Raw genomic sequence first — 27,823 nt, 5'->3', positions numbered from 1 at the left:
ATCTTGCCTATTCATTTCCTTGCTTTTAAGTGTTTGGGGTTTGTAATTGATACCATTGGTCAGCATCTTGCGTGGCACTTAGCAACCTTAAGTGGCCTTTAAAACGATTGTTTGCTTTTCAAAAATAGCCAAAGAAATGAATTACAGGAGCATACACTATTATAATGTACATGCCATTATGTATAGTACTAGTAGTTATCCCATGGGTGTAATTCGTAAAGTCATGTGTGTGAAAAAAGTAGGGCTGTAAAGCGATTAAAAAAACTAATCAAGATTAATCACATGATTAAACAATAATAGAATACCATTCATTTAAATATTTTTGTATGTTTTCTACATCTTCAAATATATTGATTTCAATTACAACACAGAATACAAAGTGTACAGTGCTCACTTTATATTATTTTTTATTACAAATATTTGCACTGTAAAAAAGAAACAAAAGAAATCGTATTTTTCAATTCACCTAGTACAAGTACTGTAGTGCAATTTCTTATCGTGCAAGTTGAACTTACAAATGTGGAATTATGTGCAAAAAATAGCTACATTCAAAAATAAAACAATGTAAAACTTTAGAGCCTACAAATCCAATCACTTCTTGTTCAGCCAATCGCTCAGACAAACAAGTTTGTTTACATTTGCAGGAGATAATGCTGCCCTCTTCTTGTTCACAATGTCATCTGAAAGTGAGAATAGGCATTCACATGGCATTGTTGTAGCCAGCGTCGCAAGATATTTATGTGCCAGATGCACTAAAGAGTCATATGTCCCTTCATGCTTCCACCACCATTCCAGAGTTGATAAAGGGTTCTGCTCGATAACCATCCAAAGCAGTGCAGACTGAAGCAAGTTCATTTTCATCATCTGAGTCTGATGCTACCAGCAGAAGGTTGATTTTCTTTTTTGGTGACTCAGATTCTGTAGTTTCTGCACTGGAGTCTTAACAATTTTCCACATCGGAGTGTTGCTCTTTTAAGACTTATGAAAGCATGCGCCACACCCTGTCCCTATCAGATTTTGGAAGGCACTTCAGATTCTTAAATCTTGGGTCAACTGCTGTAGCTATCTTTAGAAATCTCACACTGGTACCTTCTTTTTGTTTTGTCAAATGTGCAGTGAAAATGTTCTTAAAATGTACAACCATGTGCTGGGTCATCATCCAAGACTGCTATGACATGAGATATAAAGCGGGTAAAACAGAGTAGGAGACACACAATTCTCCCCCAAGGAGTTCACTCACAAATTTAATTAATGCATTTTTTTTTAAAGAGCATCATCAGCATGGAAGCATGTCCTCTGGAATGATGGCCAAAGTATGAAGGAGCATATTAATGTTTAGCATAGCTGGCACGTAAATACCTTACAATGCCGGTTACAAAAGTGCCATGCGAACGCCTGTTCTCACTTTCTGGTGACATTGTAAATCAGAAGCGGGCAGCATTATCTCCCGCAAATGTAAACAAACTTGTTTGTCTTAGCAATTGGCTGAACAAGAAGTAAGACTGAGTGGACTTGTAAGCTGTAAAGTTTTACATTGTTTTGTTTTTGAGTGCAGTTATGTAACAACAAAAATCTACATTTGTAAGATGCACTTACATGACAAAGAGATTGCACTATAGTACTTGTATGAGGTGAACTGAAAAATACTATTTTTGTTTGCCATTTTTACAGTGCAAATATTTGTAATAAAAAATAATAGTATAGAGTGAGCACTGTCAACTTTGTATACTGTGTTGTAATTGAAATCAATACATTTGAAAAGGTAGAAAAACATCCAAAAATATTTAATACATTTCAATTTGCATTCTATTGTTTAACAGTGCAATTAAAACTGTGATTAATCGTGAATAATTTTTTTGAGTTAATCGCATGAGTTAACTGCGATTAATCAACAGCCCTAGAAAAAAGCTGAAAATGGGGTCTCTTGTTTCTATGCCCTGTGTTGCAATGAGCAATGTGGCTGGTTGTACATGTTCCCCACAGTTTATGCACAGAGCTGCCTCCTGGCTGGAGGCACAACCTCCTCTTGGTTACCCCAAGTAGCTGTTTTTCCCACCATCCCACCACCATTCCAACATTCCATCTGGTTCTCACAGGGTCCTGGGATGACTGAACCTGGTGATATTCTAAACACAAAGAGCTCTCAGCCATGCTTGTAGCTGTTCCCATCATTTCACACTGACTCAACAGACATTCTACGCTTCAGAGTGATACACAGAGTGACAACCCTGGAAGGTTTGTGCTGATTTGTGCAGATGGTGAATGAGAGGCTATGTGTGGTAGGGGTTATTGCACATGCTAGTCTGTTCCTTGATTCCATTGCTGTTTTATTTCGGACCCTTTACTGTGGGCAGCATATGTTAATTGGATTTCAGGGCTTAAAGGGGTAAAATAATTTCACTCTTGTCAATTAAAATTTTTGACCATGCAGATGAAGTCAGAGTGCTGGTGGACAGTACACCAGGTAGGGACATTTTTTTTTTTTTTGGACACTTTACATAATTATTCAGCTTCAGATTAACATGAACGAAAGCAGGGCTTTGTGGGGGGGGATTTTGGGGGGATTTTGCTCTTCCAGAGGAGTTGCAGTTTGCAACAAGCTTCCCCGGATTATAGGTATTTTGGGACTCACCTTTGGCGATGATTCAGTAGCCGGGTTGAACTGGGTGAAGCAGTTCACCTCCTGCCAGGTTAAGGCGATGAAATGGCCTCTGATATTGGCAGAAAGAATGATGTTAATTAAAACATTTCTGCTTTGCTTTTGCATTTATGTGGTATCTGTGTATCCTCTCCCAGAAACTTGTTGGTCAAACTGCTAGGGTTATCTTTTTCAAATGAAACCTAATGAAGAGAAGTATAGTCTACTTGCCGGTTTAATAAGGGGTTTGGGGGATGGTCTACCCTGAAGCTTTCTTGATGGTCTTGGTTTTGTTTTTCAATTTTCATAGCGTTTGTATAGCTGGGATTACTGGGAAATGTCACAAGGGAAGAAATGGAGTAACTGGTGAGGAAAAGGGAATGCAATCCCTGAAAAGGTTTTTTTTATTTTCCTGCAACAGCCCGGCAGGCTCCCACTTACATGAAACTTGCTTTAAGATGCATTTGCCAATGACAAATTCAGGCAATGGCGTGCCAGCACGGTGGCTCACAGTTTGAAAGAGAGCTGTTCCAGAGGGTGCTTAAGGAATATTTAGCAATACTCACTTGCCCAAAAGATTATCTCAGTGGGGCATTGTTGTTCCTTTGAAATAACAGAGTTCCCTTCTGGTACAGGGATATGCGGCGGCAGGTATCTCATGGTAAATTCTTATGTGAGCGATAACCAAGAGGGACACACCTAGAAGATAAAGGCTGTCTCTGGGAAGCCCACTCCGGAACAGAGGCAACAATGGAACACTTATTATTCTGTTCCTCTAATGTCTGTATTTGGGATTTGTTGGCTTCGGAACTCAGAGTCCCTGTGGACATCAGGGGACTCAGCATCCACTTCAATAAGAAGTGAGAGATATTTGCTGCATATTTCCTTTGAGACTGTGGCAGTTAATAACATAGTACTTTTATCTCCCCCCTTCCCCCATGGCAGTGTGAGTATATTCAGCCTCTGTTCAAGCACAGAACGACACACCTGTAATTATTCAGATTGTGGTTATCTGTGCAATTGTTCAGTCTCTGGCAATGATGGAGAAAAAAACGACTGAGTTCAGCAGAATGGTGGGGGGCATGGGGGAGCCAATGGTAACGGATTGATCTTCTAGTTGATCTTCTAGTTTTCAGGACTAAGTCTGAGGCGGAGATGGTTTCTTTTTGTGTCTGTGACTTGTTCTGATTGTGACTGTAACTTTTGGTTTTTGTTTTGAAGATTTTATTCAACAACCATGAACTGAAAGAAAGAGTGGGTGAAGGGTGCTGCCTGGGTGGTCTTGAGACACCCGGGTGGGTGTTTGTGCAGCTACATATATGGTGCTGGTGTAGTTGGGTGGGTGGGTGCCTAGGGGGTACTGGGGCAGCTGAGTGTATCTGGCGGGAGGTTACTGCAGTTGGATGTGTAAGGGCAGGGAGTACTTGGGGATTGCTGGAGCTGTTAGGTGTGATGGGAGCTGCCTAGGAAGGTACTCTTCCCAACTTTTGTCCTGTCACTGCCTCCCTGTTCCCACCAGGCTGCTGCTCTGTGGTGGATGTAAACCACAGGACGAGGAGACAGGGAGATGATCTGGCTGCTTGTTTGTCAGGTTCTACAGTAGCCCCTGGTTAGCTGGAAGGAGCAACTGTAAGTCAATCCCTGTGGGCTGCTTATTGCCCAGCTGGGTCAATGAGAATCCAGCTGTGCTGCCGGCAGGTGTGATTTGGGGGCACCAAGCGTGAATGTAATTTGGCACTGTTGAGTATCACACTGTGTAACTAAAGGGACCTCAACCACATATTATGTATGACATGCTTAACCTTAGACAGTGTTCCTTGCCAGTAAACAAGATCTCAAGATTTATTTCATTTTTTAATGCAGAGCCAAAGAATTGTAAAAAAAAAAAAGTTGTCGAATTTTTGCTTTTTTAATATTCATTTCTCATAATGTTGTAGTTCCAGGCTTTATTGTACCAATATACATCTAACTTTTACAAAATGCTATTAGAACTCATTAAGAACATACTAACCATGAGATTTTTTGATGACTTTTCTTCTGTTGGCAATCTGGACAGCAAATCTAAATATCCAGTGGCAGTTTAGAACTTGTGGAGAAGTATTGACATCTGTTTCTATTTGTGACCAGTAGGTTTACATTTTAAAACCCTGTAGTGACAGCATAAGGGATGGGGGAGGAAGAAAAAAATTGACTTTGTCTCTGAAAATTATTTGAATCTACTCTGGGACCACACATACTAAAATACCTTAACGGTAATCATAGTCATATAGTTACTGAATGGTGTCACTACCAGGCAGAGTAAAGCTTGTTTGGGTACCTTACTAGTTAATTTAAATATAAACTTTTAATGGATTTTATGGCTAGCAAGTACAATTATGATCATTTTGTCTGACCTGCAGCATAACACAGGCTGTATAATTTCACCCAATAGTTCCTCCATCAAACCCATAACTTTTAGAAAGATATCCAATCTTGATCTCACTTCAAATGACAGAGAATTCAAATGATAGGTCAGCTGTTTAAATAGTTATTTCATTAACAAAACAAAACAAACAAAAATCCTTGTGCTTTTTTTCTAGTGTGAATTAATCTAAGTTTAGCCTCCAGTCATTGGACATTGTTATGCCTTGGACTGCTAAATTAAGAGCCCTCTATAATCAAAAGTCTTTCCCCCATACATGGTGTCAAGTACCAGGGGGTAGCCGTGTTAGTCTGTATCCACAGAAACAACAAGGAGTCCGGTGGCACTTTAAAGACTAACAATTTATTTGAGCATAAACTCAAATAAATCTGTTAGTCTCTAAGGTGCCACCAGACTCCTTGTTGTTTTTCCCCATACAGGCACTCATGGACCATGATCAAGTCACCTTTTAAGATTCTCTTTGTTAAGCTAAATAGATTGAGCTTCTTTAGTGTCTCACTGGCAAGGTAAAAAGAAAAGGAGTACTTGTGGCACCTTAGAGACTAACCAATTTATTTGAGCATAAGCTTTCGTGAGCTACAGCTCACTTCATCGTATCCGTACAGCGATGAAGTGAGCTGTAGCTCACGAAAGCTTATGCTCAAATAAATTGGTTAGTCTCTAAGGTGCCACAAGTACTCCTTTTCTTTTTGCGGATACAGACTAACATGGCTGCTACTCCAAAAACTATCAATTTTGTATAAAAAGCTTGTAGTTTTCTCCGTAATTCTTGTACGTAATTTCCAGTACTCCCGTTATGAAATATTCCATTTGACCCAGTCAAAGGCCTTGAACTCAGGCTCTGCACCTCTGAAGATTGACCCTAAGGCTTTTGACTGGGTCAAATGGAAATTTTTTTTAAAAAAAAGGTGCCTAAAAGCCAACTTTCCAACACTCTGATACTGGGGCTGGCCAGGAGCTAAGTGCTGCTATGGTTAGGGCCAGCGACCCAGGGAAGATCACCACGGTGCTTTGCGGTCTGTCCCTGTGATCTCCAGCTCTCATAATACCCCTCCTGCTACTTATGCCTGGGGAGATTCAATGAGTGGCTGTTGTCAAGCTCCTACCCTAACTTTAAACTGAGGATTCCTCCGTACTGAGGGAGTCCTCAAATGCCCATAAGGACGGACTTAAGATCCTTTTGCTGTACAGCGCAAAGGGGTTTTCCAGGATTGAGGGTCTGGCTCCTATCTATTTACATATAATGATACAACCTTTCAAAGCCTTTCCTGTGGGGTAAATTAATGTACTGCAATGGAACATAGTCACGTTGTGATGCAGCATCACAATGTGGTGATGTTACACTTACTGTGAAAACTGTTGTGGATCCCCTAACACCTGACCAAACATTACAGGGGCAAAACTCTGAATCCAGGCACTGGGAATTTTGCTTGCATGGAGACTAAAGACTCATGCCATTAATGTCCTGTAGACTCAGCCTAAAAAAGAAGGAAGTTTCCCATGAGATGTGCATGATCCTGTAGAAATCAGGACAGGTGGTGAATATAAAATCTCCTCTGCATTAAGGATTAGCCCCAATTTCAGCCACTGGTGTAGTTGCAAACCCCTAGTGCATACAAGGAAAGCTGTGATTTGCACCCAAAATGGCCAGTAAGGGAAAGTGACATCAGAAGGAACTGAAGTAACTCTTAACCCAACCGTACAGATTACATGTAGTACATAGCTATCATCATCAAAGTTGTTAACCAGCAATGAAACTTTTGTGGTCTTGGAGGAAGAAAAGATTAATAGGTTGCAGTGTGACTTTTTTTTTTTTTTCTAACCATGTTTAGTCAGCAGATGCATCTGTAAGATTCAGAAAAGCTTGAGCTCTCTCCTCAGTTTTGATGGGGCTGAGATAGATGCTTTCCCTCTAGCAGAAAATGTAGGTCTTTTTTCCACCCCCAGGACAGCATTCAAGGCAACAGTGGAAGCCAGATAGCCACATATTTGTTAAAATTTCTGAAAGCCTCAGCCAGATAGCTATCTAGCTTTGGAGCTTTGCCTTTAACCCCTCTCTCCACCACTCCGCCCACCCACCTCCTTTAGATTTGTAGCTGCTTCTCATATATCTTGTTTTTACTCTTTGCGTTCTATGCTTTCCATATCTCATCCTTTAATAACCTAGGGGGTCAAAGCCCTCACACACAGGTCTGTTTTGCACAGATTAGGCAACATAAAGCAGCCATAAAGCTGTTCAAGTGGGGCAACTGGGGTTTCCCTTTGTTTACAGCAGCTTGCATGAAGGAGGCATAGCGAGTGCTATACCACCTGTTCCTGACCCCTCTGGCTTAGGGGGTGTATTGGGAGAAAGAGAGGGTCTGGCACGGTATTTTGTGTTGGAATTACCTTAAAATATTGATTTATTTTAAGTATACTGGTCTATTATAGCTTGCAATATTAGGCAAAAGTTTGTTTAGTTTACCCAAATCTGTAATTTTCCTTATGTTTTGTTTTTAATCTTTAATGGGGCACCATTTAACTATATTTTCCTGGTGAATTTATACTACATATACTAGAAACTTACCAGACTTGATTTTCTTAAAAAAGCTTTATTTTAGGAATCACAGGGTTAGATTTTTTGTTTTTTTCCATTGACAAAAAATAAACACTTTACTCAAATTACTTTTTTCACTTCCAAGTGTAACAGAATAGATTTTTCTTAAACCTCTTATGCAACTATGACTTTTTTAAGTGTCTCACATATTTGGTCTCTTATCTTTCTCACACCAGCTGTTATGCTAATTGGCTTCTCCCTAATTATTGTTTTGGCTTCTTCCCAAAGGACACTCCCGCAGATATCCCCTTTATCATGTATTTCAAAATATAATAACAGGAATTTCCATAACACCAGAATTGACCAATAGTCCAGCCAGTTCCAGTATCTTCTCACTGGGAGAGGCCAATGGTAGATGTAACCGTGGAAAGGATAGAACTTTGCCAATAAAGAATGTACTTGCTCTTTACTATTCTATATGATTGGGCTAAATTTCTTCGTGAACACAGCTGGTCACTGCCAGAGGAAAAGACTTGATGTGAAGCAACCAAATATGAAACGATCATAGATAGTGAGGATTTACCACAAACTACTACAGAGGTATTTAATAATTCATTATAGTCTGCTTTCTTTCCTTGGTGCTGATCCTTTGCCCATTGAAGTCACTGACAAGGCTCCCATGGATTTCAAAGGTGCAGGATCAGAGCTTGAATGTAACCTAGTATCTTTTCTTATTTTTACTTTCAATTTCATTTTAAATGAGCTGCCAGCAATAAAACATAGAGTCCAAGATCAGTTCAGGCAGGGGGAGCCAATGGCAGAAAGTCTGCCTCCATGGGAAATGCACTAAATCAGTGTCGAGAAGGAGTGCAGACATGGGCAATGACAGTGAGTAGGGCATGGGAAAACTCTTCTGTGAAGAAAGACTGGGATTATTTGTCTCATAAAGACAACAAATAAGAAGGGATATGATGTTTTATAAAAAATGAATGGCATAGACGAGATAGATTAGAAATTCCTCTCTGCCCTGCCTCAGGATATAAGAACAAGGAGCCATGGAATATAATTGTGTGGTGGCAAATTCAAATGTGATAAAAGGATATACTTTCCACAAAACACAAATTACTGAAGCCAAGAGTTTAGTAGGATTCAAAAAGGATTAGACATTTATATGGATAATAAGAATACCTAGTTAGAACAACAAATCTTAAAAATAAACAAGAGTTTTGGGAGGGATATATAAACCCTGATGCTTCAGGCCCCAACCCACCATGTAGCTATTGGTGGGTGGGAAGAAACTTTCTTTTGGGGCAGGTCTTCCCATAATTCCCTACTGAAGGTTTTCTTGTACCTTCTCCTAAAGCATCTGATACCACCAACTGTCCATTATGGGTTACTGGACCCTTGTTCTGATCCAGAATGGCAATTCAAATATTCGTCAGCCTAAGTCCCACTGAGCCAGGAGCCCTGCCTGTGCGGACTCACTGCAGGAAGCACATGGTGTGGAAGGGGATGCTGAATGCTCCGAGGTCAGACTCAGGAAAGTTGAAGCTGTATAAGCTTCTTGCCCTAGAGACAGTCTGCTCAGAGAGAGGAGGCATGCTCCCCCAGAGTCCTGACTGGCTTCGTATGGAGTAGTTCCAGAGCATCGCCGAGCTCTCCTACATGTTGCAGGACAGACACTCTAATGCTGGCAAGCTCTCCAGCAATAGAGCTCTGTAAGGGTAAACCTGGGGTCATAAGCGACCTTCAGTTTGCCAGGTTTGGGGGTTAACCAAAGACTGGAAAGGTTCATAAAAAGGAAATTTCATAAAAAGGTTTGATCTCATTAGATTTCTGTCCCAATTTCAGACCAAAGAGGCATGGATATATCTGCCTGTGCCTCAGATGCAAACTCTTACTTTTGATTTGGAGGTATATGATCTGTCAGAAAGTATTAACACATTCTTAATGACAACACAAATCAGAGGGGACAACTGGGCAATGAGCAAGGGGGAAAGGGACCACTGTGTCAGTGTGAATACACAATAATTTCCTTCTCCCTGGAAAATCTGAGAATATAGCCTTTTAAATACAGCTGGGGAGATCTCTGTCTTAGAGGCAGGCAGAGTTACCTCAGCAGCTGGCTGATACTGTGGAATCCACTCCCAGAAGACTAGAATCACTGCAAATCTCACCACCTTCTGGTTGAAACTTGAAACCCATTTCTTTTACCCACAGTAGCAAACCAAACACCAATACACATCACAAAAATGAGCAAAAGCCAGTCTGACTGGGACTACAGGTGGATAGAGAGGAAGACAGAGATCCTTTATTGTGGTTATTTCTTGGACACGCCAATATCACATCGAGGAGCATGTTATAAAGGTTTCAGAGTAACAGCCATGTTAGTCTGTCTTTGAAAAAAGGAGTACTTGTGGCACCTTAGAGACTAACCAATTTATTTGAGCATGAGCTTTCGTGAGCTACAGCTCACTTCATTGGATGCAAGTGAGCTGTAGCTCACGAAAGCTCATGCTCAAATAAATTGGTTAGTCTCTAAGGTGCCACAAGTACTCCTTTTCTTTTTGCATGTTATAAAGGTGTCCCTGGGGAAATATATTTTCAGTTACACTTGGCATTTCAATAATGCTTCTGAAGTTAGTAATTTCTTTGCAGATGGAATTTTCTATGCCATTTTCCCTAAATAGGTGCTTTATTAAACTGCCACAGGACTTGTGGAATTGCAAAAATATCATTATTTAATCTATACCTTTGGCGCAACACATTTAGGGTGAAATTCACCCCTGTGCAGAGAACCAGTGCAAGACATGCACAGACTTAAGTTCTCAAAATAGAGGTGAATGAGACTTAAGTGCTACCCAGCTTTGTGCTGACCCTCTGTACTGGGGTGAATGTCACCTTACAGGACATTTTAATCTTGACACAACTTCCTCTTGCAAATGCCTTTTTAAAAGAAAACAAATTATTTAGTGCAGTCAGCAACCTGCAAATGGAACAGGTAAGAAACATTTAACACATTAATACTGTGAAATGTATTTAGGAAATAATTTAACTGCAACTGGTATTTCTGCAGCTATGACTGTTGGCAGTCATCTTGCTGAACGTGGCATCTATTCAATGTCCCTCCATAGTGTTCTTGGCCTCCCTGCTTAGGCTGCAAACCGGTGATGCTAATTGTGGACGTTATGATATGGGCAGCATACTCAGAAGTCACTAAAGAGCAAACAACCATCACCCACCTGGGCTGGAGGCAGATCAGTGTCCTGGGAATGAAACCCTCTGTGTCCAATTAAAAACTGCCCAAGCTTTGCTCCTTTAAATTAATAATGCTTATATATAAGCAATTATCCAGTAATACCAAGTATGACTACAAAGCTAAACACAGCAAAAATAAATAGCAATGATTGCTTCAAACTGTGATTCAGATATTAAATCACAGGCCCATTTCTAAATATAAGGCTTTGCTTGATAACTACAAATTATATCTGTTTTGGTACCCTTGGTGGGTCTGTACCGTCCTGCCAACATTTCATCATTCAATAATTCTTAGTATCATTCTTCATTACCACACTATAAATGCCTAGATAGAAAAGTAATATACCAATGATGTTCCATGGAAGAGAAGATCTATCCTCTGCGAAATATAAAATGTTAACACAGCACATGCTAAGTGGTCAATATTTCCAAATGTGAATCTGCTTCAGCATTCTTGAATAGTGAACCACAAAATCTAAAACCAGTTCCATGTTACTTTTTAATCATTTAAGAGAGATGAGCCCTTCATCAAACAGTGTGTACATTGAACTGTGTCACTGCTAATTTAGTCCAACGCCAGGCTTTTTCTGATTACACCAAAGCTCAGAGAAGGGAAATGTAAGAACAAAAGGGGGGGAGGGAACACACAACATCCTGTTGGAACAGTACTCACTGTTTTCTCAGGGAAAAACAAGTACACGCAATGTTTGGACAACAAAATGTGCTCTGTTGGTTGGTTGTTTTTTAAATCCTGTATCATAGTATACAACTGAATTATATTTCAAGTTCTGAAGAAGTGCAACAGGAAATAAAAATGGAGCACCTACAGAGTTAGCTATGTGACAGTGAAAAAGAAACACTAGAAAGCAAAAATACATGTGTTTTTATGTTAGTGAGGCTCTGGACTTTATTTACAAGTAAAGAACACTAGAATGTCTGTTTTAAATTAATCTTTGCCTGGCAATGTAAACCAGTGGGTAGAATGAAGATTGTAGTATTTCTAGGATTTAAATTTATGTTAGGGAACTCTGATCACTTCTAAATGCTCAGATCTGTTTACTATTTAAAGGTAATAAACATTGATATGCAAACTAGACACCATTAACTTGGGTTTGAATAGAGACTGGGAGTGGCTGGGCCATACAAACGGAGTTTACTAAAATAAGACTGGAGATCTACATTACACACTTCATCTCTTTACAAAGGAAAAAGGACTGTAAGCTGTCTAAAATCCTACCTGTCACATGAGCCCACAACACTGGTACCCCTAACTCACCCAGCAATATCATCAATCTATACAGCTATACACTGAGCGCGGCAGAAGAGTGTGTCCTATCTCGGGGACTCTCTTTCTGCCCTGCCACCCCCCCCAAACATGACACAGTTCTGTGATGATCTGGAAGCCTACTTTCTCCATCTCCGACTCAAAGAATACTTTCAAGATAACAATGAACAGCACACTGATACACAGATACCCTCCAACCAACAGCACAAGAAGAAGAACTCCACGTGGACTCCTCCTGAGGGTCGAAATGATAGTCTGGACCTATACATAGAATGCTTCCGCCAACGTGCACAGGCAGAAATTGTGGAAAAACAACATCGCTTGCCTCATAATCTAAGTCATGCAGAACGCAATGCCATCCACAACCTCAGAAACAACCCTGACATTATAATCAAAGAGGCTGATAAAGGAGCTGCTGTTGTCATCATGAACAGGTCTGACTACCAAAAGGAGGCTGCCAGACAACTCTCCAATACCAAATTCTATAGGCCACTCTCCTCAGATCCCACTGAGGAATACACTAAGAAACTGTACCATCTACTCAGGACACTCCGTACACTAACACAGGAACAAATCAACATACCCTTAGAGCCCCGACCAGGATTATTCTATCTACTACCCAAGATCCACAAACCCGGAAACCCTGGACGCCCCATCATCTCGGGCATTGGCACTCTCACTGAAGGACTGTCCAAATATGTGGACTCTCTACTCAGACCCTACGCCACTACCACTCCCAGCGATCTCCGTGACACCACCGATTTTCTGAGAAAACTACAATGCATTGGTGATCTTCCAGAAAACACCATCCTAGCCACCATGGATATAGAGGCTCTCTACACAAACATCCCACACACAGATGGAATACAAGCTGTCAGGAACAGTGTCCCTTATGATGCCACAGCACAACTGGTTGCTGAGCTCTGTAACTTTATCCTCACACACAATTATTTCAAATTTGGTGACAATATACACCTCCAAACCAGTGACACTGCTATGGGCACCCGCACGGCCCCACAATATGCCACCATTTTTATGGCTGACCTGGAACAACGCTTCCTCAGCTCTCGTCCACTCACGCCCCTTCTCTACCTACGTCACATTGAAGACATCTTCATCATCTGGACCCATGGGAAGGAAACCCTGGAAGAATTCCATCACAATTTCAACAGCTTTCACCCCACCATCAACCTCAGCCTGGACCAATCTACACGGGAGGTCCACTTCCTAGACACCACCTTGCAAATAAGTGACGGTCACGTTAACATCACCCTATACCGAAAACCCACCGACCGCTATGCCTACCGTCATGCCTCCAGCTTCCACCCCGGACACACCACACGATCCACTGTCTACAGCCAAGCGCTGAGGTACAACCGCATTTGCTTCACCCCTTAGACAGAGACCAATGCCTACAAGATCTTCACCAAGCATTCTCAAAACTATGATACCCACACGAGGAAATAAGGAAACAGATCAACAGAGCCAGATGTGTACCCAGAAGCCTCTTGCTGCAAGACAACCCCAAGAAAGAAACCAACAGAACTCTATCGGCCACCACATACAGTCCTCAGCTAAAACCTCTCCAACACATCATCAGTGATCTACAACCGATCCTGGACAACAATCCCTCACTTTCACAGGCCTTGGGAGGCAGGCCAGTCCTCGCCCACAGATAACCCACCAACCTGAAGCATATTCTCACCTGAAGCAACTCCACACCGCACCATAGTAACTCTAACTCAGGAACCAATCCTGCAACAAACCTTGATGCCAACTCTGCCCACATATCTACACCAGTGACACCATCACAGGACCTAACCAGATCGGCTACACCATCACCAGTTCATTCACATGCACGTCCACCAATGTAATATACGCCATCATGTGCCAGCAATGCCCCTCTGCTATGTACATCGGCCAAACTGGACCGTCCCTATGTAAAAGGATAAATGGACACAAATCAGATATTAGGAATGGCAATATATAAAAAACCTGTAGGAGAACACTTCAGCCTCGCTGGACATACAATAGCATCCTGCAGCAAAAAAACTTCAGGACCAGACTTCAGAGAGAAACTGCTGAGCTTCAGTTCATTTGCAAATTTGACACCATCAGCTCAGGATTAAACAAAGACTGTGAATGGCTAGCCAACTACAAAAGCAGTTTCTCCTCCCTTGGTGTTCACACCTCAACTGCTAGAAGAGGGCCTCATCCTCCCTGATTGAACTAACCTCGTTATCCCTAGCCTGATTCTTGCTTGCATATTTATACCTGCCTCTGGAAGTTTCCACTACATGCATCCGACAAAACGGGTATTCACCCACAAAAGCTCATGCTCCAATATGTCTGTTAGTCTATAAGGTGCCACAGGACTCTTTGCAGCTTTTACAGATCCGGACTAACACGGCTAGCCCTCTAATGCTGTACACATATTGAATCTATTTCCCCATGTTAAGTATCCTCACACCTTCTTGTCAATTGTCTAAATGGGCCATCTTGATTATCACTACAAAAGTTTTTTTCTTCTGCTGATAATAGCTCATCTTAATTAATTAGCTTCTTACAGTTTCTATGGCAACTTCCACCTTCTCTGTGTGTGTGTGTGTGTGTATATATATATATATATATATATATCTTCTTACTATATGTTCCATTCTATGCATCCGATGAAGTGGGCTGTAGCCCACAAAAGCTTATACTCTAATAAATTTGTTAGTCTCCAAGGTGCCACAAGTACTCCTGTTCTTTTTATTGATTTTAATGGTGTTTTGTTTCTCTACGTTCATTTTTTGTTATCAACCCTATAAGATTTTCAGAAATAATCTGTTCTTCAATTTTCATTATTGCTAGCTGCGATGCAAAGAAAATATTCTTATATTGCTCAGACTTTGCAGAAAACAATTATTCAATTGGTTCCCAGGAAATCCCTTTGAAACAGACAATAGCAACCCCTTACTCAGTTCAAAATTATATTTGCTTAGCCACTACATGTTTCTCAGTCATCTTCACATCTTTTTCCAGCCAGCACTCTATCCCAAGAGTACTCTCTCTTAGCTTTCTCTCAGGGTCATGCTACAAGTGCCTTTCTGGATGTCCTTGACTTTGTGCTCCAATTCTGGTGTTTCTGTCTGCTTCTCCCTCACACACATTCGCAACTCCATTAAAACAATAGCCAGCCTCCAGCATTGTCATTCAGCCTCAATGAAACTGCTACCCTGCACAGAACTCAGCTCCTGAACAGCCTTACATGTGGCCTGTGTTTTAGGTAATGGCTCCTATTGCTTCAGTTATTTTCCTCTAAAAGGAGCATAACTGCTTCTTACACTTATCCTGAATGAAGGACAGCTAGCATGCTCACTGCTTCAGCGAGGTTGCACCCCACCACCAGCATTATAAACTCCCAGCCCCCCCCCCAGCTCCGCCCATGCCCCTTGTCTCAGTGCAATCCAAAATGGTGATGCCGTGGGGAGATAGGTCTGGAAGGGACCTCCTGTTTCATCGAGTCTAGTCCCCTGCTATCACAGGCAACCTGTCTGAATAATCCCATTCATAAATTTATCAAGCTCCATCTTAAAATTAGTTCAGTTGTATGCCCCCACTACACCTATCAGAAGGTTGTTGCAGAACCCCACTCCTCTGATCATTGGAAAGCTCCTAATTTCCAGCCTAAATTTATTCATGGCTAGTTTATACTCATTTGTTCTAGTTCCAGCATTGTCCTTTAGATTAAATAGCTCTTCTCCCTCCCTTGTGTTTAACACCCTCCCCCCCCCTCACCCCAGCAAATGTGTTTATAGAGAGCAATCATATCCCCTCTGAACCTTCATTTTGCTAAACTAAATAAGCCAAGATCTTTTAGTCTCTTCTGGTAAAATAAGATCTCCATTCCCCATATCATCCTGGATGATCTTCTCTGCACCTGTTCCAAATTAAATACACCTTTCTTGGACATGGGTGACTGGAATTGTACCAGTGTTCTAGATGAGTTCTCACTAATGCCCTGTGCAATGGCATTAATATCTCTACTGGATATATCTAACTTGATAAGTCCTAGGTTCACATTTGTCTTTTTCACAGCCACATCCTATTGGTGGACTATAATCTTCCTATGATCAACTAATTCATTCAGGTTTTTCTCCTCCTCTGTTATTTCAAATTGATGGGCCCCATTTTAAAGCAGAAATACTTGTTATTAGTCCCTAGATACTTGTTATGCCCTATCTGACCCATCCCAAACAAGAAGAAAAAAATAATTTTAAATGACAAATGAAACAAGCTTAACTATTGACATCATGCTTTTCTCTCAGGACAAAACCCAGATGACACCTATGGGCACCTCCCACTGTTTTTTTCCTCCCCATATTTTATCTTTAAATTTCAAGCTTTCCTATAGAGACCAGAAACCTTCTATCATGGTATTTCTGTGAGGATGCTACATTCCAAGGTAGCTGCATTTGCCATGTGATTTTCCAGTCACACACTACTCTGATAGGAGTTCCCCTCTTTGGGAAGCTTTTAGCTGGTATGGAATCCATTGCTCCACATCCACAGTTCCAGCTAACCTAGTGAGGAGGACTTTAAACTAGGTTCACTGGGGGAAGGTGACCAAAGCCCTGAGGTAAGTGGGGAAGTGGGATACCGGGAGGAGGCACGAGCAGGAGCGCATGAGAGGGGAGGGCTCCTACCTCATACTGAGAAAGAGGGGTGATCAGCAGGTTACCTCAAGTGCCTATATACAAATGCACAAAGCCTGGGAAACAAGCAGGGAGAACTGGAAGTCCTGGCACAGTCAAGGAATTATGATGTGATTGGAATAACAGAGACTTGGTGGGATAACTCACCTGTTCAGGAAGGACAGGAAGGGCAGAAAAGGTGGGGGAGTTGCACTGTATGTAAGAGATCAGTATGACTGCTCAGAGCTCAAGTATGAAACTACAGAAAAACCTGAGAGTCTCTGGATTAAATTTAGAAGTGTGAGCAACAAGGGTGATGTCGTAGTTGGAGTCTACTATAGATCACCAGACCAGGGGGATGAGGTGGACGAGGCTTTCTTCCGGCAACTCGCAGAAGTTACTAGATCGCAGGCCCTGGTTCTAATGGGAGACTTCAATCACCCTGATATCTGCTGGGAGAGCAAATCAGCAGTGCACAGGCAATCCAGGAAGTTTTTGGAAAACGTAGGGGACAATTTCCTGGTGCAAGTGCTGGAGGAACCAACTAGGGGCAGAGCTCTTCTTGACCTGCTGCTCACAAACCGGGAAGAATTAGTAGGAGAAGCAAAAGTGGATGGGAACCTGGGAGGCAGTGACCATGAAATGGTTGAGTTCAGGATCCTAACACAAGGAAGAAAGGAGAGCAGCAGAATACAGACCCTGGATTTCAGAAAAGCAGACTTTGACTCCCTCAGGGAACTGATGGGCAGGATCCCCTGGGGAGAATAACATGAGGGGGAAAGGAGTCCAGGAGAGCTGGCTGTATTTTAAAGAATCCTTATCGAGGTTACAGGGACAAACCATCCCGATGTGTAGAAAGAATAGTAAATATGGCAGGCGACCAGCTTGGCTTAACAGTGAAATCCTTGTTGCTCTTAAATACATAAAAGAAGCTTACAAGAAGTGGAAGATTGGACAAATGACCAGGGATGAGTATAAAAATATCGCTCGGGCTTGCAGGAGTGAAATCAGGAAGGCCAAATCACACCTGGAGTTGCAGCTAGCAAGAGATGTTAACAGTAACAAGAAGGGTTTCTTCAGGTATGTTAGCAACAAGAAGAAAGTCAAGGGAAGTGTGGGCCCCTTACTGAATGAGGGAGGCAACCTAGTGACAGAGGATGTGGAAAAAGCTAATGTACTCAATGCTTTTTTTGCTTCTGTCTTCACGAACAAGGTCAGCTCCCAGACTGCTGCACTGGGCAGCACAGCATGGGGAGAAGGTGACCAGCCCTCTGTGGAGAAAGAAGTGGTTCGGGACTATTTAGAAAAGCTGGACGAGCACAAGTCCATGGGGCCAGATGCGTTGCATCTGAGAGTGCTAAAGGAGTTGGCGGATGTGATTGCAGAGCCATTGGCCATTATCCTTGAAAATGCATGGCGATCGGGAGAGGTCCCAGATGACTGGAAAAAGGCTAATGTAGTGCCCATCTTTAAAAAAGGGAAGAAGGAGGATCCTGGGAACTACAGGCCAGTCAGCCTCACCTCACTCCCTGGAAAAATCATGGAGCAGGTCCTCAAGGAATCAATTCTGAAGCACTTAGAGGAAAGTGATCAGGAACAGTCAGCATGGATTCACCAAGGGAAAGTCATGCCTGACTAATCTAATTGCCTTCTATGATGAGATAACTGGCTCTGTGGATGAAGGGAAAGCGGTGGACGTGTTGTTCCTTTAGCAAAGCTTTTGACACGGTCTCCCACAGTATTCTTGCCAGCAAGTTAAAGAAGTATGGGCTGGATGAATGGACTATAAGGTGGATAGAAAGCTGGCGAGATTGTCAGGCTCAACAGGTAGTGATCAATGGCTCCATGTCTAGTTGGCAGCCGGTATCAAGTGGAGTGCCCCAGGGGTCGGTCCTGGGGCCGGTTTTGTTCAATATCTTCATAAATGATCTGGAGGATGGTGTGGATTGCACCCTCAACAAGTTTTCAGAGGACACTAAACTGGGAGGAGTGGTAGATACGCTGGAGGGTAGGGATAGGATACAGAGGGACCTAGACAAATTGGAGGATTGGGCCAAAAGAAATCTGATGAGGTTCAAAAAGGACAAGTGCAGAGTCCTGCACTTAGGACAGAAGAATCCCATGCACCGCTACAGAGTACGGGCCGAATGGCTTGGCAGCAGTTCGGCAGAAAAGGACGTAGGGGTTACAGTGGACAAGAAGTTGGATATGAGTCAACAGTGTGCCCTTGTTGCCAAGAAGACCAGTGGCATTTTGGGATGTATAAGTAGGAGCATTGCCAGCAGATTGAGGGACGTGATCGTTCCCCTCTATTCGACATTGGTGAGGCCTCATCTGGAGTACTGTGTCCAGTTTTGGGCCCCACACTACAAGAAGGATGTGGAAAAATTGGAAAACGTCCAGCGGAGGGCAAGAAAAATGATTAGGGGACTGGAACACATGACTTCTGAGGAGAGGCTGAGGGAACTGGGATTGTTTAGTCTGTGAAAGAGAAGAATGAGGGGGGATCTGATAGCTGCTTTCAATTACCTGAAAGGGGGTTCCAAAGAGGATGGCTCTAGACTGTTCTCAGTGGTAGCAGATGACAGAACGAGGAGTAATGGTCTCAAGTTGCAATGGGGGAGGTTTAGGTTGGATATTAGGAAAAACCTTTTCATTAGGAGGGTGGTGAAACACTGGAATGCGTTACCTAGGGAGGTGGTGGAATCTCCTTCCTTTGAAGTTTTTAAGGTCAGGCTTGACAAAGCCCTGGCTGGGATGATTTAATTGGGGATTGGTCCTGCTTTGAGCAGGGGGTTGGACTAGATGACCTCCTGAGGTCCCTTCCAACCCTGATATTCTATGATTCTATGTACCAGGAACACTTGCACTTCTGCAAATTATAGGAAGAGACTGGGAGAGCCATCTCTTTCTGGGCTCACTCATTCCTTTGAATAACCAATTCCCTGCTCTCCTGCTTAGGACAATATTACCTTTTAGCCTCCTGAGACATTTCACTCCATATTCTTTATGAAAATATGCTTAGGATACGTATATGACATAACTGAGATGTACTTTATGCAAGATGGCTCATGTGAGATATCACTGGAAAGGTTTCAGAGTAACAGCCGTGTTAGTCTGTTTTTGCAAAAAGAAAAGGAGTACTTGTGGCACCTTAGAGACTAACCAATTTATTTGAGCATGAGCTTTCGTGAGCTACAGCTCACTTCATCGGATGCTGAGCTGTAGCTCACGAAAGCTCATGCTCAAATAAATTGGTTAGTCTCTAAGGTGCCACAAGTCCTCCTTTTCATTGGAAAGGTTATGATTTACTGAATGTAATTATCTAACTTGTATGCCTGTATCATTTCTGTATCTGAAGTTAGGAATATCAACTATGTATCTGTATTTGAACTATACTACTTTGGGTAACGCCCACCGACGCCCACTTCTTTCAGGTGATGTGATAATTTATCTCCAGCGAACTTAGACATTTGCTATAATGAGCCATCACCAGCTCAAGTCCTTTCTGTTCTTGTGTCAGTACTGCCCCAAAATCATAAGTACGACTATCTACATCCAATATCAAAAGAGGATTTTAAATGTGGGTAGGCTGAGACAAGAGTCTTCTTCAACTCTGAAAATGCTAAATCATGTTCTGCTAACACACTGAAATGGTTTCCCTCTTTCACGCAACCTATACAATGGTCCTGCAATATTGCAAAACCTACAAATAAACTTTCTATAACAGCAGCAGCATCCTATACAAGTCTGCAAATCTGTGAGTGTCTGGGGAGCTGGCCAATTCTTCACAGCCTCAATTTTTCTTTTTGTCAGGGGAAATTGCCCCTCACTTATGTGCCCCCAAGGTAGATTACCAGTTTTGGAAACAACTCCCATTTCTTTAGCATTGGTTTCAGGTTGGCTGTATTAAGCTTATCACACCTCATTTATAAATATGTCAGTTCCTGTTCACAGGTTTTACCATGGACCAAAATATCGCCTAGGTATAACAGGCTGAAAGTGGCATGTTTTATTAATTCTCCTCGTTAGCTTCTCAACTGTGGCTGATGCATTATGCAGGCTGAAAGTCATCACTTTAAATTGCCATAGGCCGTGTCCTGCTGGGAAAGCAGTCTTTTCCCCATCCTTTGGATCCACTTCCACTTGCCAATACCTACTTTTAAGACCCAATGTGGAAAACCAGATTGAACCAGCTACAACATCCATCGTATCATCTATTCATGGTAATGGATATGAATCCTTTAATGTGACTTCATTTACTTTTCTATAGTCCACACAGAATCTTGTGCTGCCATCTTTTTTCTTAACCAGAACTATGGGTAAGACTGGAGTGCTGGCTGAAGGCTCTATTATGCCTTCCTTATGCATTTCCTCAGTGGCCTATAAAGCTTCTTCCCTCTTTGCTACTGATAAACAGTGAGGTGGCTGTTTAATGGGTCAGTTTACCCAGGTATTAATCTTGTGCTGGACCAGGGCAGTACAACCTATATCTTTGTTGGACTGGTAGAACAACTCTGATTCCTAATCAGAAAGTCTCTTAGCCCGATCTGTTGCTCGTCATTTGATTGTACAGCACTGCACTGGAACAAGTCCAGTCAAGACTCTTGGGAGCTCACCTGCTCTCCTTTCCTGCTTTTAGTTTTCTTCTATTCCAGCATTTACTAGATCTGCCAGTTCACATTTTGCTGCTATGGTTCCCTTCTTTACTATTTGATGCTTGTCAGAAATATTCAGCAAATGAACATGGATCACTCCAAAAGGGAGTATTTCTTCACACAACACACAGTCAACCTGTGGAACTCTTGGCTAGGGGATGTTGTGAAGGCCAAGACTACAACAGGGTTCAAAAAAGAACTAGATAAATTCATGGAGGATGGGTCCATCAATGGCTATTAGCCAGGATAGGCAGGGATGGTGTCCCTAGCCTCTATTTGGCAGAAGCTGGGAATGGGCGACAGGGGATGGATCACTTGATGGTTACCTGTTCTGTTCATTCCCTCTGGGGCACCTGGCATTGTCCACTGCCGGAAGACAGGATACTGAGTAGATGGACCATTGGTCTGACCCAGTAGGCCATTCTTATGTTCTTGCTGCAAATTGCTACAAACTCTCAGTGTTTCTCCTTGGAAACTGGATCCCACTCCTGAAATCAGTGTTGTCCTTTAGACCCAAACAGCTAGCCAATATTTGAGGTCCTGCTGGTTGTTTCCATTAGGAGGAGATATTGATAATGGAGTCAGCTATTTCTTTGATGCAATCCTGCTTATTTACAAAAACTGTACAAAGTCCTGCTTACCTGAACACAGTAGAAATAAAACAACAGAAAGCAGTTTTTTTGTTGGATATTCCAAGCCTCTTTTTTCAGCATTCTACCCCAAAAGTTCTCTGTTTTAACTTTCTCTCAGTGTTATGCTACAAATGTTTCTTTAGCTGTCCTTGGCTTTTTGCTGCATTCTTTGTCTGTTTTTGTGGTGTTTCTGGCTGCTTCTCTCACATACATTCACAGAACCATAAAAATGTTTTCTGTGTGTTTGCATTCAGCACTCTGGTCACATAGCTCAGTTTCTGACCAGCCTTGCATGTGTCCTGTATTTTGGGTGGTGGCTACTATTGTTTTCAGCTATATTACTCTAAAAGGAGCTTAACTGCTTCTTGCATTTATCCTGAATGAAGTGTGGCTGTTACACCCACTAGCGTCAATGGAGTTTCATCCACCCCCGCATAACACTATATTTCTCCTAGAGCACTCCACAGGGTTTGCTATAAATGGGCAAGAACTGGTTGAAAAAATGGCAAATCTATTTGGCGAAAATTGTAAAGATTGATAATTTCCCCCAGTTTTATTTTTGGCCATTGATTTCCATCTTGGAGGAATACAAATAATCCAAGGAAGGTTTCTAGACTAGTCTTCAAATGCTGATGAAAATGTGTGCAATGACTTGTTTGTAACAGTAGCTACTGGAGTGAGTGAACACTAACCCCTTTCCATGTGTCAGGGCAGTAACTTTTTGTAATCACCATGTCTGGTGACTGGAACCAGGGAATAAAATTCAGTCTCTTATCAGCATACCTGTGTCACCCCTGTACTGCACTGTTCTTATTAAAATAATTATCAAGTGTGTGGATATACCTTGTGCTGTGCTTGGTTCTTCTCACAACAATGAGGTAACCAAATATTATTACAAGAAACTGTACTGTGATCTCTTTGACATTCCCAGTTTGGCTGGCTGGCTATTCCTATACTCTCGTTTATAGCATTAGCCACCTTTGAGGAAAAGGTGAATTCCTACACTATCAATGTGGTGCACACAGCTGTAACAGGATCACTGGCATTTTTAGGAGTCAGCCTGCCACTGACTATTAGGGACACAAATAGCGCGTGTGAGGGGAGATAAAATTATCCCCTCATTCCACTTGTCTTTTTTCCTCTTTTTTAAACTAGTAGTGGTGTCATGTGTGTCTCTGGCACAGCTACAAATAGCTACCCAATTCAGGAACTAGCTAACACCCCTGCTCATACAACTTTCCAAATTAAGGGGCATTCAACAGCATATAGAACATTTGAAAACGGAATTATTCTGATATTCCCGAGACTATGTCGCTTTTGCATTTTCATAACCAGGATTGTAGAGAGAGCAGCAAGTGTGTTGGTAGGAATTCACTGTCATGATGATGGTGGTAACAAAATCGGCGCAAATGTGGCCATGCAAAGTATTGTTCAGCTATGTTTGACTACACTGGGAGTGGGTATTAATAAAATTGAAAAGCTTTTCTCCAAAGCAATATATTGATGGATGATTAAAGATTTTGATTATAGTAATTTCTACTTCAATTTTTTCCTCTTTCTTTACCGTTATTTGTTGAGTCCTATCAATGTGATTAGCACGGTATCAAACCTGATCCCTACTTCAAGAACCTTACAAGTGAAATATGACGGTTTGGTGTAATTCTAAATAGATTACAGGGCGCTCCTTAAATCAAGGCACTGAAGCACAATGCATGGTATATCCACTGAGAGTTTTATTGATTCTGTCTGTCCTGCTATGCTATTTAGAAAGCACTGGCTAAACTCCAGTGCGTAACTTGTGCCAGGGCTTGCCAGGGCTGAGCCCAAGCACCTCTAGGCTTGGCAGTTCATAGGCCAGCACCTCTGGGCTTGCTGCATCAGCAAAAAAATTGCTTGAGCCCTGGCACCTCTTTCATTACAAATTAAGCACTGTGAAACTCCTCAGATCCTGCCCAAGCACTATACGGGGCTCACTATAAAATCCAGAACAGATTCTCTGAAAGCAACCTGTTCTTTGAGAATCTGGCTTTGCATGTTCAGCAATATCTCACATCCTGACTTGGAGCCAAATTCACATCCTAAACATTTTTACTGGGTAGCATGGACACAGAACCCTGCAAGAGTAGTGAGAATGTGGGCCTATGTTCAGACAAGCACAGCCACATACTCTGCCCCTTTGTAGGTTAGTCCTGCAATGCAAAGGAGTAATCTGTATGAGATGCTGGGAGATCAGGTTAGTATGTCTTTAAATATGTAGCCGGTGATGCTTGACTCGGGCCCCATCCTGGAATGCGTTTCATGGTTTATGCCTCTGTTCTACAAATTTTGTGGAGTCGGGCCTTTGCAGCAGGTGTCTATGTGCAACCAGAGGCCTAAATTTGGCCTTGGATACTAAAGCCTACATATTAAGACAGATATAATAGCCAGGACATTAGGTTTTGAAAAATGCCATGGGATCTTTAACTTCTAGCAGAAACGAGCAGACAAGACCTCAGATGAATTTGTCATTCAAAGACTGAGGTAGAAAGTAATCAGGTCCCTGAATAGTGTGAAACAGGAAATTGTAATAGTGGGGATGGGATATGACTGCAGCACAAGTAAGGATTTCAGCAGAAAAAGGGTCAAGAACAACTCTGGCAGTGTTCCAGAAATGATATGCAGACTTACACAGATGATGATATGGGAGGAAAAAATAAGGTTAAGTTCAAGGATGACTTCAAGATTTCTGCTCTTTGGAACAAAGTGAAGGTTTACATGAGGAGAGTGATAGCAAAGTCTGCAATGAGACTAAGAGCTTGTCTACTCTACCCACCAGATCGGAGGGCAGTGATCGATCCAGCAGGGGTCGATTTATCGCGTCTATACTAGACGCGATAAATCAACCACTGAGCACTCTCCCATTGACTCCGGTAGTCCACCAGAACAAGAAGAGCAAGCAGAGTCGATGGGAGAGTGTCAGCTGTTGACTTACCGCAGTGGAGACACCGTGGTAAGTAGATCTAAGTACGTCGACTTCAGCTATGCTATTCACATAGCTGAAGTTGCCTATCTTAGATTGATCCGATGTGATAGTGTAGATAAGCCCTAAGAGAACGTTCTACCTAGAAGGTGTTTGATGCATTCAGTAGTAGGAAGATCTGGGATAGCCAGGATCTGGCAGAATCAAAAGATACAAATATATTGGAGACAGAAGTATCCTAGAGTGAGTCCAGGCAGATGTAAAAATGTGTGTCATTCCATTTACTTCAGTGAATCATTAATTTGGTATATTATATCTAATGATTAAAGCAGAGACTGGGCATCAGGTCTGGATTCTTTTCGAAACCTGCCACCTACTGATTATGTGATCTTGGGCAAATCCCAATATCATTGTGCCTCATTCTATCCCTCTGTGAAAAATAGTACCTCTACCTCCACAGTCTTAATTAAATTAGTACTGGAGAATCAAATCTGACATTCTTGGACAAAATATGTTATATGAGTGCTCTTACTAACAGGTACAGCATTCAAGAATGACACTACTATAGTTTTATATATTTGCAGTCATTCAAACTTAGCTGGCATCCATTATGAATGTTTGGAAACCTGGTCACGGTATGACTTTACACTCTCATACTGTAACCATTGTGTTACAAAAGCTGCGTCCTCTGAAATGTACTAAATATTAGTACATCAGAGCAGTATTTTTGGGTCATTGTTTTCTTAGCATCCAATATAACTCTGGCCCCGCTCAGTTAGATGAAATTGCTGTCTGATGTAAGATGCTTCTAATCTCAATATAGGAATTTCTGTGGCTTTCTACATGTAGGTCAGTGCCACTAACTGTGAGCTCAGTCATGCTATTATGTTAGGGACAGTGCTCTGACCTTTTGTCACTATCTGCTGCTCTTTCCTTCCATACACCCAGTCGTCTCCCCCACATGCTATTCTCTCTCCCCAAACTCTGTTCCTCCTCACTCCACTCACACACACTATCCAGTCAATGTGTAAGGAAAATATTGCAATCCTAAATTTGCACAAGATTATTATACCTTAAACAGTGAGGGAAGAGAGATATTTGTGAAAGTTACAAAATAACCTTGACAGCATTCTGTTAACACAATTTTTTGAACAAAGGAAGCCAGTACTTTCTTTGCAACAGAAAGATATATATGTATTTAACTGTAACTGTTTTTTAAGCAGAGACATTAATGAAATGCTTCACCCCACAGAGCTCAGCTCAGTTTTTGTCTATCACTGATTTAATGGCAATGGCCATCATTCAGTTTAAATACACTTTGATTAGTAACTGAAAGGGTGTTTGTATAAATGATTAGTAATCAGATATCAGAAGGAAAAGATTTGTTTTGCAATCCAGAGGGACCCTATGTTTTATTTTGCAAAATTACCTTCCTCAAAAATGCCACCCTCAAAACAGTTCTATGGGGAACTACAAAGGAGGAGCTGTTTTGATCTTGCCTTATCATCTAGAGTAATCAACATTTCCCATTTGTAGAAGAGTGATGGGCAAAAAAATTTAACAGCTGCTTGAGGTTTTATCACTCTGGGGAAGGAAATTCACACATTTCCCCAGGAACAGCTTAGGTAGAGGTGTCTTTCATGGAAACATCATTTAGGCAGATTGGTTTAAGGAGGTCCATTATTTATACAAATTCAATACTCAACAGCTGTCTAATGTTGGTTAAATCAAAAGCCAAAATCTGTGTGTGTTTAACTCATAATTGGTTTATTTCCATAATATTGACATTATAGGGAAAAAGTTCATTTAAAACACAAGCCACTTTAATAGTGCTTGGACTGGATGCCAACTTTAACAATGCTATAAACTACAAAGATATGACAGGTTTCAGAGTAGCAGCGTGTTAGTCTGTATTCGCAAAAAGAAAAGGAGTACTTGTGGCACCTTAGAGACTAACCAATTTATTTGATCAAATAAATTGGTTAGTCGCTAAGGTGCCACAAGTACTTTTCTTTTTACAAAGATATGAAAAGGGAATTTATATTAAAAAGGATAGAACTGCCACTGCTATGTGTAATAGGATTAGTATAAGCTAATTACTCTTTCTGCATTAAATAATACTTCCTACCTAAGTTTCCATCTCAGGCATTTCATTACAATGTCTAAGTGTGGTATTTAAAACACCTGAAACTTGTCAGGTCAAAATCCCTGCTGTGTTAAATTTAAAAAACCTGTGTAATACTTCTATTTAGTCTCACTTTACCTGTAAATTTAGTTTAATAATACAACACTATTTTTAAGACGCTGTAACAATACTTGGAAAGAAAGAAAAAAGTATCCTACCGTACCAATTTGTATTTCTTATCCATGAGTTAATAGGAGTTTGGATCACTTTTCTTACAGTCACTGCAATAGCTCTTCCCTTGGAGTCAGACTGAGAGTGAAGAGTGAATTGTGAGAGGTGCAGTGATCCTGGCTTGTTTTGTTTGTCCACTGTATCGTTTGCTTTTGAGATTGATCCAATGCAGATGAAGTCAGGGTGCCAGCTGTCCTTGGAGGACAATGGCTCAATTGGAAGATGCCTTTGGAACAAAGGAGCTGCTTCCAGGATTGATTTTACATGCACACGTGACCTTTGCCTCAAATGACTCTATGGAAAGTGTCATCACCCTAAAGATCTGCTTTTAAATGAATCACTCTGATGCCCATGAGTAAGGCCTTTTAACCACATACACATTCAAGAGAGATCACTCTGTGTA

At 41.6% G+C, this 27,823-nt stretch overlaps 1 protein-coding gene across 1 annotated transcript in view; it reads right to left on the bottom strand.

Annotated features, from left to right (window-relative positions):
- The window catches only part of ENPP2 (ectonucleotide pyrophosphatase/phosphodiesterase 2), a 107,257-nt gene extending 79,690 nt beyond the window's left edge, over positions 1 to 27,567 (bottom strand). Inside the window, exon 1 of the mRNA XM_073330256.2 lies at positions 27,413 to 27,567. Coding sequence (XP_073186357.1) covers positions 27,413 to 27,433 — 21 coding nt within the window. The 5' untranslated portion in view covers positions 27,434 to 27,567. The remainder of the gene's footprint in view (positions 1 to 27,412) is intronic.
- Between the last annotated feature and the right edge of the window lie 256 nt (positions 27,568 to 27,823).

This window comes from Lepidochelys kempii, chromosome 2 (assembly GCF_965140285.1).
Source record: "Lepidochelys kempii isolate rLepKem1 chromosome 2, rLepKem1.hap1, whole genome shotgun sequence".
Lineage (NCBI taxonomy): Eukaryota > Metazoa > Chordata > Testudines > Cheloniidae > Lepidochelys > Lepidochelys kempii.
Note: the sequence above shows the minus strand (reverse complement) of the source record. Positions and strands in the feature narration are given on the sequence as shown.